Raw genomic sequence first — 13,394 nt, forward strand, 5'->3', positions numbered from 1 at the left:
CAAACACCAACATAAAAACTACCCACCAAGATGGCAGAGGAGCATGGCGGGGCAGTGCCGGGCCCATGTTTCCCCCGGCTGGGAGCTGTAATCCTTACAGGGAAGGCTGCTTCCCTGGGTAAAACCATCAACAATGGGGTCAGGCCTCCCCAATCAGATTTAATTTCTTATAGATACATCTGGAAGGGTTCAGAGGTAGCTAAGCTGGAAACCTAATTTATGACATCCAAGTTTCTGGTCCTCTTCTAGGGGGGCTTATGCAAACAGCATACATGTAACTGGAAGACAAAGCACTCTAGAAAAGGACCAAAGCTGAGCTGTTTCTCTCCTGGAAAGAGGAAAAGTACTTAGTAGATGTGATCTCCCTTCACACATCAGAATTTCAAGGATGTTACTCTTTGTTCAGTGAAGGGGAAGATTCCCAATATGTTTCTACTTGAGAGTAGAGACACACTCTGAAGACGTTCTCATGTCTCATCTGCACATTTCAGTCGTGTGCGGGGCTCTGCCAAGATGCCAGGCCCTTTCTTCACCAGGCTTCTTCTCTGGCTACTCTATACTCACAGAGACCTCAAGCACTGTTACAGTTTACACAAGATCCCACAAAACTATGTTCAATAATGTATTCATCTAGTTTAGTTTCCTTCAAATCCATAAATTACAGTCATTCATCTTATCCAAGTGAAAACACCCCAGGCTCTCATGATGCTGCATATTTGAAATATGTGATAAAGTTTTTAGAGGAAAAATGTCCCATAGCACCCACATTTCTAGATTATTTTCAAGCAGGTCAGAACAGCAATGAACTTTGGGGTTTATTTATAATTCTGAATCCTACCATGTTTATGAAAGAGATTTTCCTGTGTGTTACTATGCTTCAGACCATCTGCTATTCACCCATGTAGCTTGTCCCATCTCACATTTATTCATATTATCTTCATGGAACTTTCTGAGAGCTCACTATCAGTTTATACACTTCTAGTTACAAGGGGTTGCTGTATCCCATAATATGTTACCACTCCAGATGACATATGTACAGGGACCATACATATGGCATACATCCTCCCATCCATAGTAAGGTAAAGGGCACAATACACCCCTACTCTCTGGGCAATGATAGGGACCAAGGGTGAACATGGTGCTGTTTTCTACTGAAACAGCAGAAAAAGTAATGGGTTCCCATTACTTTTTTAAAAACCTCTTTTGTGTGTGTGGGCTTTTGTTTATTCTTTATTATAAAGATAATTAAATGCATAAGTTTAGGAAGGTGATAAATCTTACTATTGGAATCTGGAAGTCTCTGTTCACAGCTTTCACGTGAAGCTACTAAGACTTTTTTCTCTTTATATTCCATTTAGTTTCCTCTCTTGCTTCATACTTGAAAGGTTTCTACAGTCAAGATCACTACTAATTAGGGTCTTGTGCAACATTCTCGCTGCCTTGCCAAAACCCTGGGCAAGCTGGGACCTCTATCTTACCTATACTGACTTCACTCCTCAACCGGGACTGTTTCTAGATTACAAAGAGATACTATTTTCCTTCTTAGCAGCATCAGTACAAATCCCTATGAATGTAGTCTCCCCTCAACGTCAAAAGATTACCCCTATCAATATTTCTCCCTGAAAATAAGGCTTCTTTCCCATGTGTCTTCCTAGTGGCTAAAAGTTCCTGTGTTCTTTCTCTACAACTTGAGAAGGTATCTCCCTGCCCAGCACACTTTCCACTACTAAAGTCTGAGTCACAAGCAAAGCACTTCCTTTGTGCTACTTTCAGAGTGTCTGCTTAAGCAAGCTCACTGGAGGAGGATTGTAGAGGTGTGGTGAGTGGTACGCATATTTATGTGTTACCTTTTTAAGTATTTTGACCAGCACATCTGCAAATGAAGCCAATGTGGAGCCTGGATCCATACACATGATTTCATAAATGTGAAAGAACTGTCAACTGCCTAGCCAAAAGCCACTTTTGAACCCTAGCCCTTGCTGGCAGAGCCTGCCTACTGCTGTGTAAGCTACAAAGCCACGTTCACCTTTTCCCACTCTCCCCTGTAGCTAGGGTAGGGCCTGCACCCTGCTCTTGGTCAATGGAAATGGAGGCGAGGTATTTTGGGATGGAGGAGCCTTCTGAAAATAAAGTTTCCCTGATAAAAGTGACAGGCTCCACAAAACCAGACTATAATGGGCACTGTGGTTGAGGCGCAGGAGCTGTGGCATCATCTCTGTGGTCAGGACAGGAAGGCCAAGGCAACCTAAGAGGAGCAGACCCCAGGCCTGCCATTGCTGTATAGCTAGAACTCCCTATACTTTACAACTTCCTGCTTTGTGTGAAAAGCAAACCCCTGATATTTAAACATAATAATCAGGCATTGTTACTTGCTGCCAAAGCATCCTAATTAGGGTTTGTGGGAGGAGTTCTAGCAGGACAGCACAGGTACCGGCATAATTAAAATATTAAAGTGATAGTAAGGGAAAAAGAGCAGTGGCTACCACTTATTAGTACTTACTGTATCCAGGTACTCTATGGGTTGCCTAATATGAATTATCTCATTTATATGATAAAATACTCCCCCTAAGTAGATACTTTTATTTCCACTTTACAGATGAGAAAACCAAGGAACAGAAGGTGAAGTAACTTGCTAAAGACTGCACAGCACAGGGTAAGAGAGCTAGGGTTTTAACTCACAGCTGCCTGACCTTAGAGCTCATGTTCTTAAGCACTAGACATGCCATACAAAAGTCCTCCAAGGATCTGGCCGCAGGTTGGGAGGGTACTGGGGGAGGAAGTGTTCCAGCCACCACCTTGTGGGCTGTGGGTCCCAGGCACTGACCTTTTCAGCCTTCTGGTGGAAAATGGAGGACATGTCCAGCAAGGTACTCCGCTCATCCAGGGCTGCCGCAAATGCCTTCCACTCCTGCTCCAGCTGATTCGCAATCTGCTTAATCTGCTGAGAGGCGTAGTGGCCAGACTCTACCAAGCGATTTGCCACTGACATTATGCGATTTATATTAACATACACGTTCTGCAAAAGAGGGAGAGAAAGAGGGCTTGTCAGAGGAAGGCAAACAAGAGGCTTCCTTGTAAGAACCATGGATGATAGCACTTTGTGAAACACCACCCACTAACTTCAATTTTATTTGTCACAGCAGAATCACCTGGTATATAACAGTGTACATATTTGCTATCTGATTTCCATAAACTCTAAATATTGGTTTCAATTGCTATTTTTAAAACTGCAAAATTACAAATCAACTAGCTGAGAGGCAGCCTGGTAGGCACAAAGCAATTGAGTACACAAGTGGGTGCACACAAATACACTCTTACTCACTCGTTGGCTTCGAATCCTGAAAAGGGTCCAGATGGCAAGCCTACTGATAAGTAGTCACCCAGAACTGAGAAAATCCAACACTGCAGGTTTTAATTAGAGCCCAGGAACCACATGCTACCCACTGAGCGACCACAGGCTGCTCTCTGTAGAAACAAGCTCTCTTGTCTACACAATGAGCCCGAGTTGTCTGTGTGGGGCCAACAGAGAATCTTCTATAAACCGACCCACTTTCGCTACGGAAGGGGAATTGAGGCACAAAAGGAAGGAACAACACTATATGCAAACTTTTGATCAAGTGTTCTACTCTGTGGAAATGCCCATCTTTGAGCCTACCAGTCTACTGCAAAAATAATGGCATGAGGCTGAAAAACAGGACAACTTTGTCCCCCAAACCCATTCTCACTCTGCTATGCTCCTTTCCACCTTCAGTTGCCTTTGAGGTTCCTAGTCCAGCAGAGGCAGTGGTAGGAAACACACACTTTCAACAAACCCCAGGTGGTTGTTCTTCATTGCAACAGCATTCCTCTTGATGGGTCCCCCAACATCATAGACACCTTGTCAGCCTCTCCCAGTTTTGCCACTAAACCTAATTACCCAACCTGTCCAAATCTCTATTTTTCCTGCTTCCTCCCCACTTTGGCTGTGGTCCCTAGGGCCCCTCTCACAGGGACACACACCCCACACAGCCTACTCGTGGTCACCTCGTCTGCAGCCCACCCAGGAAGCCCCATGAAGAATGTGCTTATCCATCCATTCTTTGTACCATCCTCTCTACTCATTCTTTCCCTCCATTCTGACCCAAATCTAAACGAGGTGGAGTCACTCCAGGATTAGAGTCACAGCCTCTGAGTTCCTCTTCTGGGTGCATCTGCAGCCTGGAGTCAGCTAGTAGATGTCCGGTGTCTAAAGCAGCAGGAAGAGAGGGCATGTGTGAAGTTGTGATAGGCAATCAAGGCCACAGTCAGTGGGAAACAGACCTCATTGGCTCTTGTGGCAATAATGCTCTAACTAGTAGCCTTTAGTCAAAAATAATCCCTCCCCTGCCCAGATGTGTTCTCTCCCTCTAGTTGTAGGTGCCTAGAATACTAATTTTTATAATGTTTGTATCATTAAAGAAGAAAACCAACTCCAAGGGTCTTCTGGGAAGAGCATAAGCAGATGCCCTCTGTTAGAATCCAGAGCAGAGCCCTGCATTCAAGAAGGCTCCACCATGGGAACCACTGAGGCAGTCACTCCCACTGAAGTTGTTACGGTGTCCTGCATCACTTTCAGATCCTCAAACAGATTCCACTATGCGTAGAGGGTCTGTGGATTAGATCTTTCCCATCACTCCATCACTGCCTACACAGATAAAGGAACGTGGTGGCATGCAACCCAACAAACCACCTGTACACCAATATGGCAATATAGGATTCCTTTTGTTAAAGTACCTACCTCTAGTTTTTATTGTTACAGCTTTTAAAAGTATCTGTGACAATGAGCAGAATTGTTGGCATCCCTTAACATGCTTTAGAGACTGTCAACTTTTCATAGTGATGTTTAGCATTTTCATTTTGCCAAAAAAGTTGAAAACACTGTAGGAAGCACAGGAAAGGGCTGAAGGTTAATAGGCCCTTGCTCTGCATAAAGCAATGTCCTAGATAGACACCTAGCTCTCATGGACGTTCAGCAGACTAGGGGTGGAAGCTCTTCTAGCAGCTGCCACCCACCATGGCATAGGGTTACCCCACTCTTTGGTTACCCCACTCTTTCATTCAAACTTCTAACTTAAAAAAATAATAGAAGTTTATTGCAAAGAATCAGAAAACAGACTTAAACCTTAAAAAAGGGGGAGACATCACCCATATTTTTAAGAATTTTAACAATGTTTTTAGTTGGTGATATCATGACTGCTAATACATTACCAAGCCTATGTGTTCAGCATTATCTTAGTGCTTTACATGTGCAGGGGAAAGACAATTATGGAATTCTATGGGAGACAGATATAACCCTCACTTTACAGATTAGGAAACTGAGGCTGGCAGAGACTGAACGGACTGCCCAAAGTCACATGGAAACTGGAAGGCTCAGATTAGAAACCTCTGCATTCCTAACCCATTTTCTGAATCTACTAATAATGCTGGGGCAGGGAAGGTATTTTCTGTTCTAGATTTTCTAAAATGTATTTTAGTGTTTCCTGTTTCTATAGTATGTGATATAATGCACTGAACATCTTCCACCACTAGCTGCAGTTTCAGAGTAGCTTGATAAACTGAAAAAATTTCTCAGGAAAAAATTCTAAGAAGATTCCTCCAAAGGTAACATTTTGGCTCTTCTCATCTATGCCCAGGTTTGAACATTTAAACCAGAAATTCCCTTATCTCAAATTCCAGAGTAGATTACCAAACTTTTTTGATGGAGTCTATTACAAAAAATTTATTGTTAAATGTTACCTTTAAACTACCTAAACTGGAGCACTTAGTTGGCCAAACTTTATGAAATGACATCTTATTGAATTAATTTAAACAAAGACCCTGTCTTCGTACTACTTTGATGCTCTGTAACAAATGTTATAAGGCCCAAGGGTGGTTAATTCTCATAAGACTAGCTTAAAGTCCAAACCAAAACTCCTTGTCCCCAAAAAGGATATTTCTAGAAGGTTAACTGTCTACAGAAATAACATGTGTCCTGTAGAACAACACAGAGTTTTATTTTAGTTATATTAACTCCAAAAATGTAACAAAAGTACTATTCAGAATTCATTTTTTTTTTTGGGGGGGGGTCATTTTGTTTAGTAGTCCTAAAACAACCCACCATTGGTCACAACAGGTCGAGGGAGTCAACCTCTACTGGAGCCAGGGAATTCCAGGCATGGCCAATGTCCAGACCCTAATAATACTTCAGTTCAACCTGGAGGGAAATCTCATGTTTTAGGAGAATTGGAGTATGCCCTTGAGGCAGATAGCAGGCAGGCTGGCTTACTTCTTCCTCATGAAGGGCAGCCCAACAAACTGACAGCAGCCCTGCTCAGGTCACTCACCTGGCCACTGAGCAGTTTTTCTGGGGCCCTAACAGGCTCCTAAAAGGTACAGCACAGGACATGGCATCAAAATCATCCATGTCGAACTGGCCAAGTAATTGATTCAAGTTTCACTGGTGTGTTTGCTTGTTTTCACATTTTTGTTTGTGTAAAACTTAAAAGAAGCTGTAGATACTGCTACCAACCAAGAAGTGCACACACTTGGAGGTCAGCACCTACTACCACATCAGTAACTCTCCTGGCCCCGTGTGGCCTCCTGGCAGAGTGCTGGGACACCATCTGTGTAAATACCTCCCGTCTGCTGCAATACTCTCACATACAAGATACCTCTGTTCTGACAGTATCTTACCATACAGTTCATGGCAAAGTGATTGTGCTGTGTCTGGAGTTCCATTGCATGAGGATGGCTGGTCCCAATTTCAGTGTAGCTGTTCAGAAACAGGCCCTTGTTATGTGTGATCCAGTCAAACATCTACCAGAATGAAAAAAAGACAACCTGAAATCACTCCAGAAAAAGAAATGACAGGCATAGAAGCAGGGCCAAACCAATCAAGGGCATGGTCCTTGCTCTGACAGCCTCTCGGAAGATTCTTGAATTTTAAGTAAGCAGTTCTGAACTTGCATGACCTCCAAGAAAATCTTATCTAATGTGTCCCTTTGACTGATCAGGAATTAGGAAGCAGACAGGCAAAGAGAGGTATTCAAATCCCCCAGGCTAATTAAAACTAACCTTTTGACTCTCAACCCAGCCTCCCTGCTCTACTAAACTGCCTAATGGCCACACTGCTCTTTAACAAGAGGCCTGTTAGGTGAGATGAGGGACGTACAAATATCTGGATGGGTTCTGTTATGCTCACAATGGCTGAGGGTAAGTCCAATGACTATAAGATCATACATGCTTTTTTGCATGTGCAAACAGTATTTTAAAACTGTGTAAATGCAAACAATAAAATTTACTATCAAAAAATAGAAAGGACTGAGGAAAAAAATTTTAACAATGATATATCCTTCTCAAGGTTCAATACAGATGCTACCCAGAAAAAGAGGTCAATTATGTTGCTCATAAAGAAAACGTTTAAGCAAAAAGAAATAACTATCATTATTAGGACTGGTATCATGACTTGAACCATTATTCCAGAGATAGTCACCTGTTTTTTGAGTAATTGAAAGGAAGATTTTCCCAGTGTCTTTGATAAGGCACTTCTTTAAACATAAGTACACTGACAGGTCAAAAGCTTGCCAAACAACAGTAGGGACTATCACTGTTTGAAACGTCCTTTTGTATCAAAGATTTGTGGTGTAGTTTTTTTTACTTTAGAGAATATTCTCTTGTCGGTGACAAGAATTCAATGAGCTCAAATTAAGAGTGATTAATTCACCCATGTTCATGGCTTGCAACACAGTCCTATGAATAAATGTCCTGTTCCCACCCTGCTAAGATAGTTAGCTGGAAACACAAGCATCCACTTGGACCAGCTCTTCTGTATGAAGCATGAGACCATCAGTAATCACTGCCCATATTTCCCAGAAACTATTCTTTGTAACACCTTATTCATCTTTTATTTTAAAAATATGGTCAATAATGATCTGAATGCTGTTCTGTCACTGGCTTTATAGGAATGGAGCAGCTAGGAGCAAAACACACACATACATAACGACTGCTTTTGATCCTATAATTCCATAAAACTTTCACTCTTTTAACTCAAGATATCCTCATCTCTCTTATCGGCATTCTAAACCAAACTGTCAGTAACCAATAACTGAAAGTTCCCCAAATGGCATTGGCTTGCACCCAGAGAAACTGGAAGGCAGATTTAGAGCAGATCTCTGGAGGGAACCAACGAGAGGGCATGGCTGGCTCTTCCTCGATCCTTCCTCCTGACCAAAGCTGGCCCCCCGGCTGCTGGGACCCAACGGTCCAGGGAGCCTTCTGTGTCTCATTTCAGCTCCCCTCTCCCTGCTCCTTTACCTTTTCAGCGTCCTGTTCAAACAGCCTTAGCTGAAAGCACTGGTCCAGCTTCAGTTTTCGTACATGCCACATCTGATGCAGATGCTGCCGTGTTGAGTGCAGCCTGTCCAACATGGCGGACACCTTGGGTAGGAGGCTCTGCAGGTCCGCATTGCCTGACCCAGAGTTCTTTTTGGGAAAGCTGTCACTGCTCTGAATCCTCTGGAGCAGCTTCTGTCCCTCTAAATCTAAGTCTTCTATAGGGGCCTTAATCACCTTCTTCTTTAGCTGGGAATGTTCCTCAATCATATTCCGAGCCCCCTCTAAATCCTGAGGCAATTCTTTCTTGGCTAGGATGTCCTGAAGTTCCTCCAGCCGAGAGAGCATGTGGGTTGCATTGCTAATGTAGTCTTCAAAAGCAACTCTGATTTCAATCCATTCTTCATGGTTGTATTCCAAGCAGCCATCAAACTCGGGAGTTAGCTGAGAAGGATCAACTACTTTGGTAAGGCCTTCTAAAGAGACCATATTTGTCTTAAGGGGGAAAAAAAATCATGTATGAGAAGATGAACCAATTTTCTGTGGTCTTATCATAATGCAATTTACAATACTTACTTACAGATTTTCAAACGTAAAGCAAGTACTCTCTATAGAAAACATGCCTTGTTCTGGCCCCAAAAAACAAATGTCGATGAAAGAAACATTACCAGTAGTCGGTGAAAGAGAAGTCCATTAGAGCAAAACGTTAGTTAGAATACCTAAAATTATAGGACATTGTATCTCATGAGAGCTAAAGAAATGAGATTTCTTTCCAAGAATGTGGAAACTAACCTGCTCTCTTAGGCACATTAGCTGGGAAATGTCTTAAATTGCAATACAGAGCAGCTGACTTAGAAATTTTACTTTCACCAATGTATTCTTTCTCGTCCGCACCACTCTAGCATCTCACAACAGAAAACCCTATGGAAGCCTCCTACTCTCTACAATCAATCCAATATCTTGTCTTACTCATGGGTTTCCAAAACCCTATGAAGTACCACCTCCCTCTAAGGACATGTGTTTGTAAGCTGTTTATTAAGTGATAAACACTTAGTAAGAACAATCAGAACACAAATCAGAACACTTAATAGGAACGATCAGAACACTCTCACGGCTCATCTTGTCCTACCCTACACCTCCACCTCCCCTCAAGTTGATGATAGGTTATGAACAACTTTTTAAAACTTTCTAAAATATACAAAAATTAGCCAGAAAGGGAGGCAGAAGCTTTTGTTATAAAGCTAAAGACAGAGGGTATGTTTCATGCATTGCAATCATCTGCCACAATTCTGAGCAGTACAAGTGTTATACATTTCAGTTTGCACTACATTCCAACCTACCAGTTACGGAGTTTTAGTCCTTTATAATCTAAGCAAAAAATCTCAAACCTCACCCTAACTGTACCATGCGTTACAGGGTTACAATCCATACTGGTGCCTCAAGGAAAACACAGGGGGTGGGAGAGGGGTCATTAAATGCAAAGATGAAGTTTTTTTTTTTTTTTTTTTTTTTTTTTTTTTAAAAGGGGACATGACCCTTTTTTTTTTTTAAATTTTTATTTATTTATGATAGTCCCAGAGAGAGAAAGAGAGGCAGAGACACAGGCAGAGGGAGAAGCAGGCTCCATGCACCAGGAGCCCGATGTGGGATTCGATCCCGGGTCTCCAGGATCACGCCCTGAGCCAAAGGCAGGCGCCAAACCGCTGCGCCACCCAGGGATCCCGCAAAGATGAAGTTAAAGGAAAAAGATTTATAGCCTAAGGACCAAAATATAAACAGAGAAAGGCTGGTATAGCCCCACCTCTGTCACCTCCAGCCTTAGAGTAACCTAGAATTGCATCACTCCACGCTGGCTGGCATGAGAACCTACGAAAAGCAACAAAGCTAGAAACAGAGGCTGTTCCTAGTCCTTGCATTTCTATTTGCAAGGTCGCTGTAGGTTCATTCCTACTCCATCTGTCCAAACTTTTAATAACCTCCATGGAACTAATCATTTCACAGAGAGAGGCTGGTGACAATGTAGAGACAGTAAGTTCAATAGAAAAAGCTGGTAAATTTAAAGGCCCAGAGGGAGGGATCAAAATTAGACTAGCAAAACCTTATGTGCATTGTATTACATAAACCACTTATTTCTGCTAAAAACATGTATAATTAAAAGCAACACACTTTAAATTCTCCATCAAAAAAAATAGTAAGACCCCCCCACCCAAAAAAAAAAATAGTAAGACCCAATAAATTACCCTCCAAACTCACTGCTTAGCTGTGACTTACTGATTTCATCTTTTACCTAAATCTCTTGAACACAGTTTCAAATTCAAATTAAAACGAAATTCAGATTTCAGATTGAAAATCAGTACCATGGAAAGAGATTTTAAAATATAAGTAAACAGACATGTAAAAACACTCTGAAATATAAACATGGAACATAAAACTTAAGAATTAAATATTGTGTGATGTGCTTATTACAACTGGTCTTGTTCCCCTCAACACACATGAATCCACTCCCTGAATCCTACTGTGTACGCAAACTTGCTAGAAGCAGCACAATTTATTCAACCAAAACTTAGGAGATCTTTTTAGAGAACACTCTATTCCAGAACATGGCATGAATCAGGTTTCAAGCTGGCCAGAATACTTTCTTCCCATCATCATCTCATTATACTAACTGTATCAAAACCTGGCCAGAGCCTTGGTAGCTGAAGGAAGGTGACACTGGAAAAGGAAGTAAGTGAGGAGGTTGAGGCTGGTTTCATACAATGTCTGAGAAACAGCGACGTTACATGCTGCAGAACTCAGAACTCTATAGTTTTTAAAGGAGTATCTCCTTTTTCATAAACGAGATAATTGATGCATAAATACACAATAGATCATTCTCTCCATTACCAAAGAACAAGGTGAAAATGTTCACAGACCAGACACGTAAAGTTGGGTATCTCTCCCTAACTTTCCCTTATTTCCAAGGCTGAGGCAATGATAATAAATCTGAAGCCACATCAAGCCATCTGAGGGAACCTCCTTCTGTGGTACACATGTGCCTTACACCTCAGCAGCCCACCCTACAAAACCAAGAGATCTGAAACCTAAATCGCTCTGGGGTGAAATAATCCAGGAGGAAAATATAATCAAAGAACCTAGTTTTGTTATGAATTAGCTACTGCATAACTAATTTTACTTGCCATAGGTATATAAGATGTACAGTTCCCATTTAATATGTGGTTTTAAAAATCTATTATCTAAAATGAGGAGGAAAAAGTCAACTTTTAATAAACCACACCTATTGGTTTAACTGGTCTAGCTACACATGGAAGTTACCTCAAATTCAAACTTAGAACTGCCAAAATTAGTCCTCTGTTTCTGCCAAAAGTTGTCTGGCTTGATTATCAGTGCAACATGAATGCAGCAGGGAAAGGACTCTTGCAATATCTTCAGCAGAGGCTTAATGGAGTCCCACTTGGACCCACGCATGTCCACGATCACCGTGAATCCTCGCTTGCAGACCTCTTCACTAGAGAAAAAGAAAAAAAAACAAAAAACAAAACAGGTTTAAACCTTGCAACTCTTTCTCTGGCCAGAGTCCCACTAGGTGAGACTGACTACGTCCCTCACTCTGATGCCTTGGAGGGGCAGGGGGTTTTCTCGTCTTCTGTGTATGAAATGATCACACACATTGTCTAGTAACTATTACAGTGAAGGTCCTTGGTGAGGACTGACAGGGACAGATTCCTCACCATGTGCGCAGAGCCCAGGTGGAGAGGGTCACAGACCAAGGAACAGCAGTCACAGGAGCCTCCTGGATCACAGGCGCTGTAACCACCTGCACCAGTGCCCTGGTGATGGCGGGAGCTTTTTGATGTTCCATTTTGTCCCCTTTTACAGGTTGAGGCCCCTGAGCTACCTCAGAGGTTCTGCAAGTGTGGTCCACTGATCCCTGGGGTCCTTGGCGCCCTTCTGGCAGGCTCTTTGGGGTAAAGAGATTTTCACAGTAATACTGAGACTTATTTGCCTTTTCAGCCTGGTTGCACTGGTTGATGCAAAGACCATGTGGAAGATGAGGCTAGCCCTCAGCACTGGCCAAGGCAGTACTAGAGCCTCTGTGTTCTCCCCCTCCATGTCCTGACAAATTTAAACAAACAAAAAAAAGCCAGTTTCTCTTAACAATGACCCTGATAAAGCAATAAAAATTATTAGTTTTATTAAATCTCAACCCCTGAGTACATAGGAAATATATGTAATGCACTTCTGCAATAAAGAAAGTCAAGAGTCAAGGTGTCCCTAAGCATAGTTTTAAGTTCAGTGTTCATATGGAAGCTCTGAGGAAGGCTTTGCACAACCTTACACTTAGGAACCAACCATGATCCTTTTTGTGCTGGACTCACAGTGCATGCAGGCTGCTGATTCCAGTGCCAGACATGAGCCAGGTCACAACTGTGTGCGAGATACATGGAAACACACCTAAGACCCCAAGTGCATAACGACAAGTTCAGATTTTCACCCCAGGTGAATGTGCTGCACCTAGAGGAAAAACACCGAATATTTTTCTGCCCCAAGGAATCACTTGGGAAACTAAAAACTATTTATAGTTATAAATTCAGAGTTATAGTTTATAAATTAAAAACTCTGAAAATTAATTATCATTAGTAATGTTAAAAAGCCAAAATAAATTAAGTCCAAATTAAAACCAATTTCATGCTCTCTTGCATAAGCTCACTCCTTCACCCTTCCCTCCCCGTCCCCACGTGAACGCCATTCTCTTCCTCAATGCATACCGTCACAGTAACAGTCGCTCCAACTTTCACACATGTAAAGTTCCTATCACAGCTACATCCATGTAAGAGGCAGGTCACCAAAAAATTACAAAAAAAGGTCTGTAGGGATAGAACCTGAGTACTTGACAGCACAGGTGCTAGGAACATGGTGTGGAAAGCCACCAAGAGAACACAGACTGGTCAGCAGCCTAGCTTCTCACTCAAAGGCAGAAACTGCTAGGAATGGTTTGATGAACTTCTCTCTGGAACCCTTGTATGAATATGAACTTCAGATGGGTGAACACTTGGCTCACACATCCT

The 13,394-nt window shown here is 42.2% G+C and overlaps 1 protein-coding gene across 6 annotated transcripts in view; it reads right to left on the reverse strand.

Annotated features, from left to right (window-relative positions):
- Positions 1 to 13,394, reverse strand: part of TRIO (trio Rho guanine nucleotide exchange factor) — a 354,258-nt gene that overhangs the window by 202,573 nt on the left and 138,291 nt on the right. For all 6 annotated transcript variants that reach the window (XM_077879549.1, XM_077879552.1, XM_077879550.1 and 3 more), the window contains exons 4-7: positions 11,641 to 11,833; positions 8,311 to 8,823; positions 6,691 to 6,813; positions 2,825 to 3,016 (exon numbers count right to left, since the gene is read on the reverse strand). In XM_077879549.1, the coding sequence (XP_077735675.1) occupies positions 2,825 to 3,016; positions 6,691 to 6,813; positions 8,311 to 8,823; positions 11,641 to 11,833 (1,021 nt within the window). The remainder of the gene's footprint in view (positions 1 to 2,824; positions 3,017 to 6,690; positions 6,814 to 8,310; positions 8,824 to 11,640; positions 11,834 to 13,394) is intronic.

The sequence above is a fragment of the Canis aureus genome, chromosome 31 (assembly GCF_053574225.1).
Source record: "Canis aureus isolate CA01 chromosome 31, VMU_Caureus_v.1.0, whole genome shotgun sequence".
NCBI lineage: Eukaryota > Metazoa > Chordata > Mammalia > Carnivora > Canidae > Canis > Canis aureus.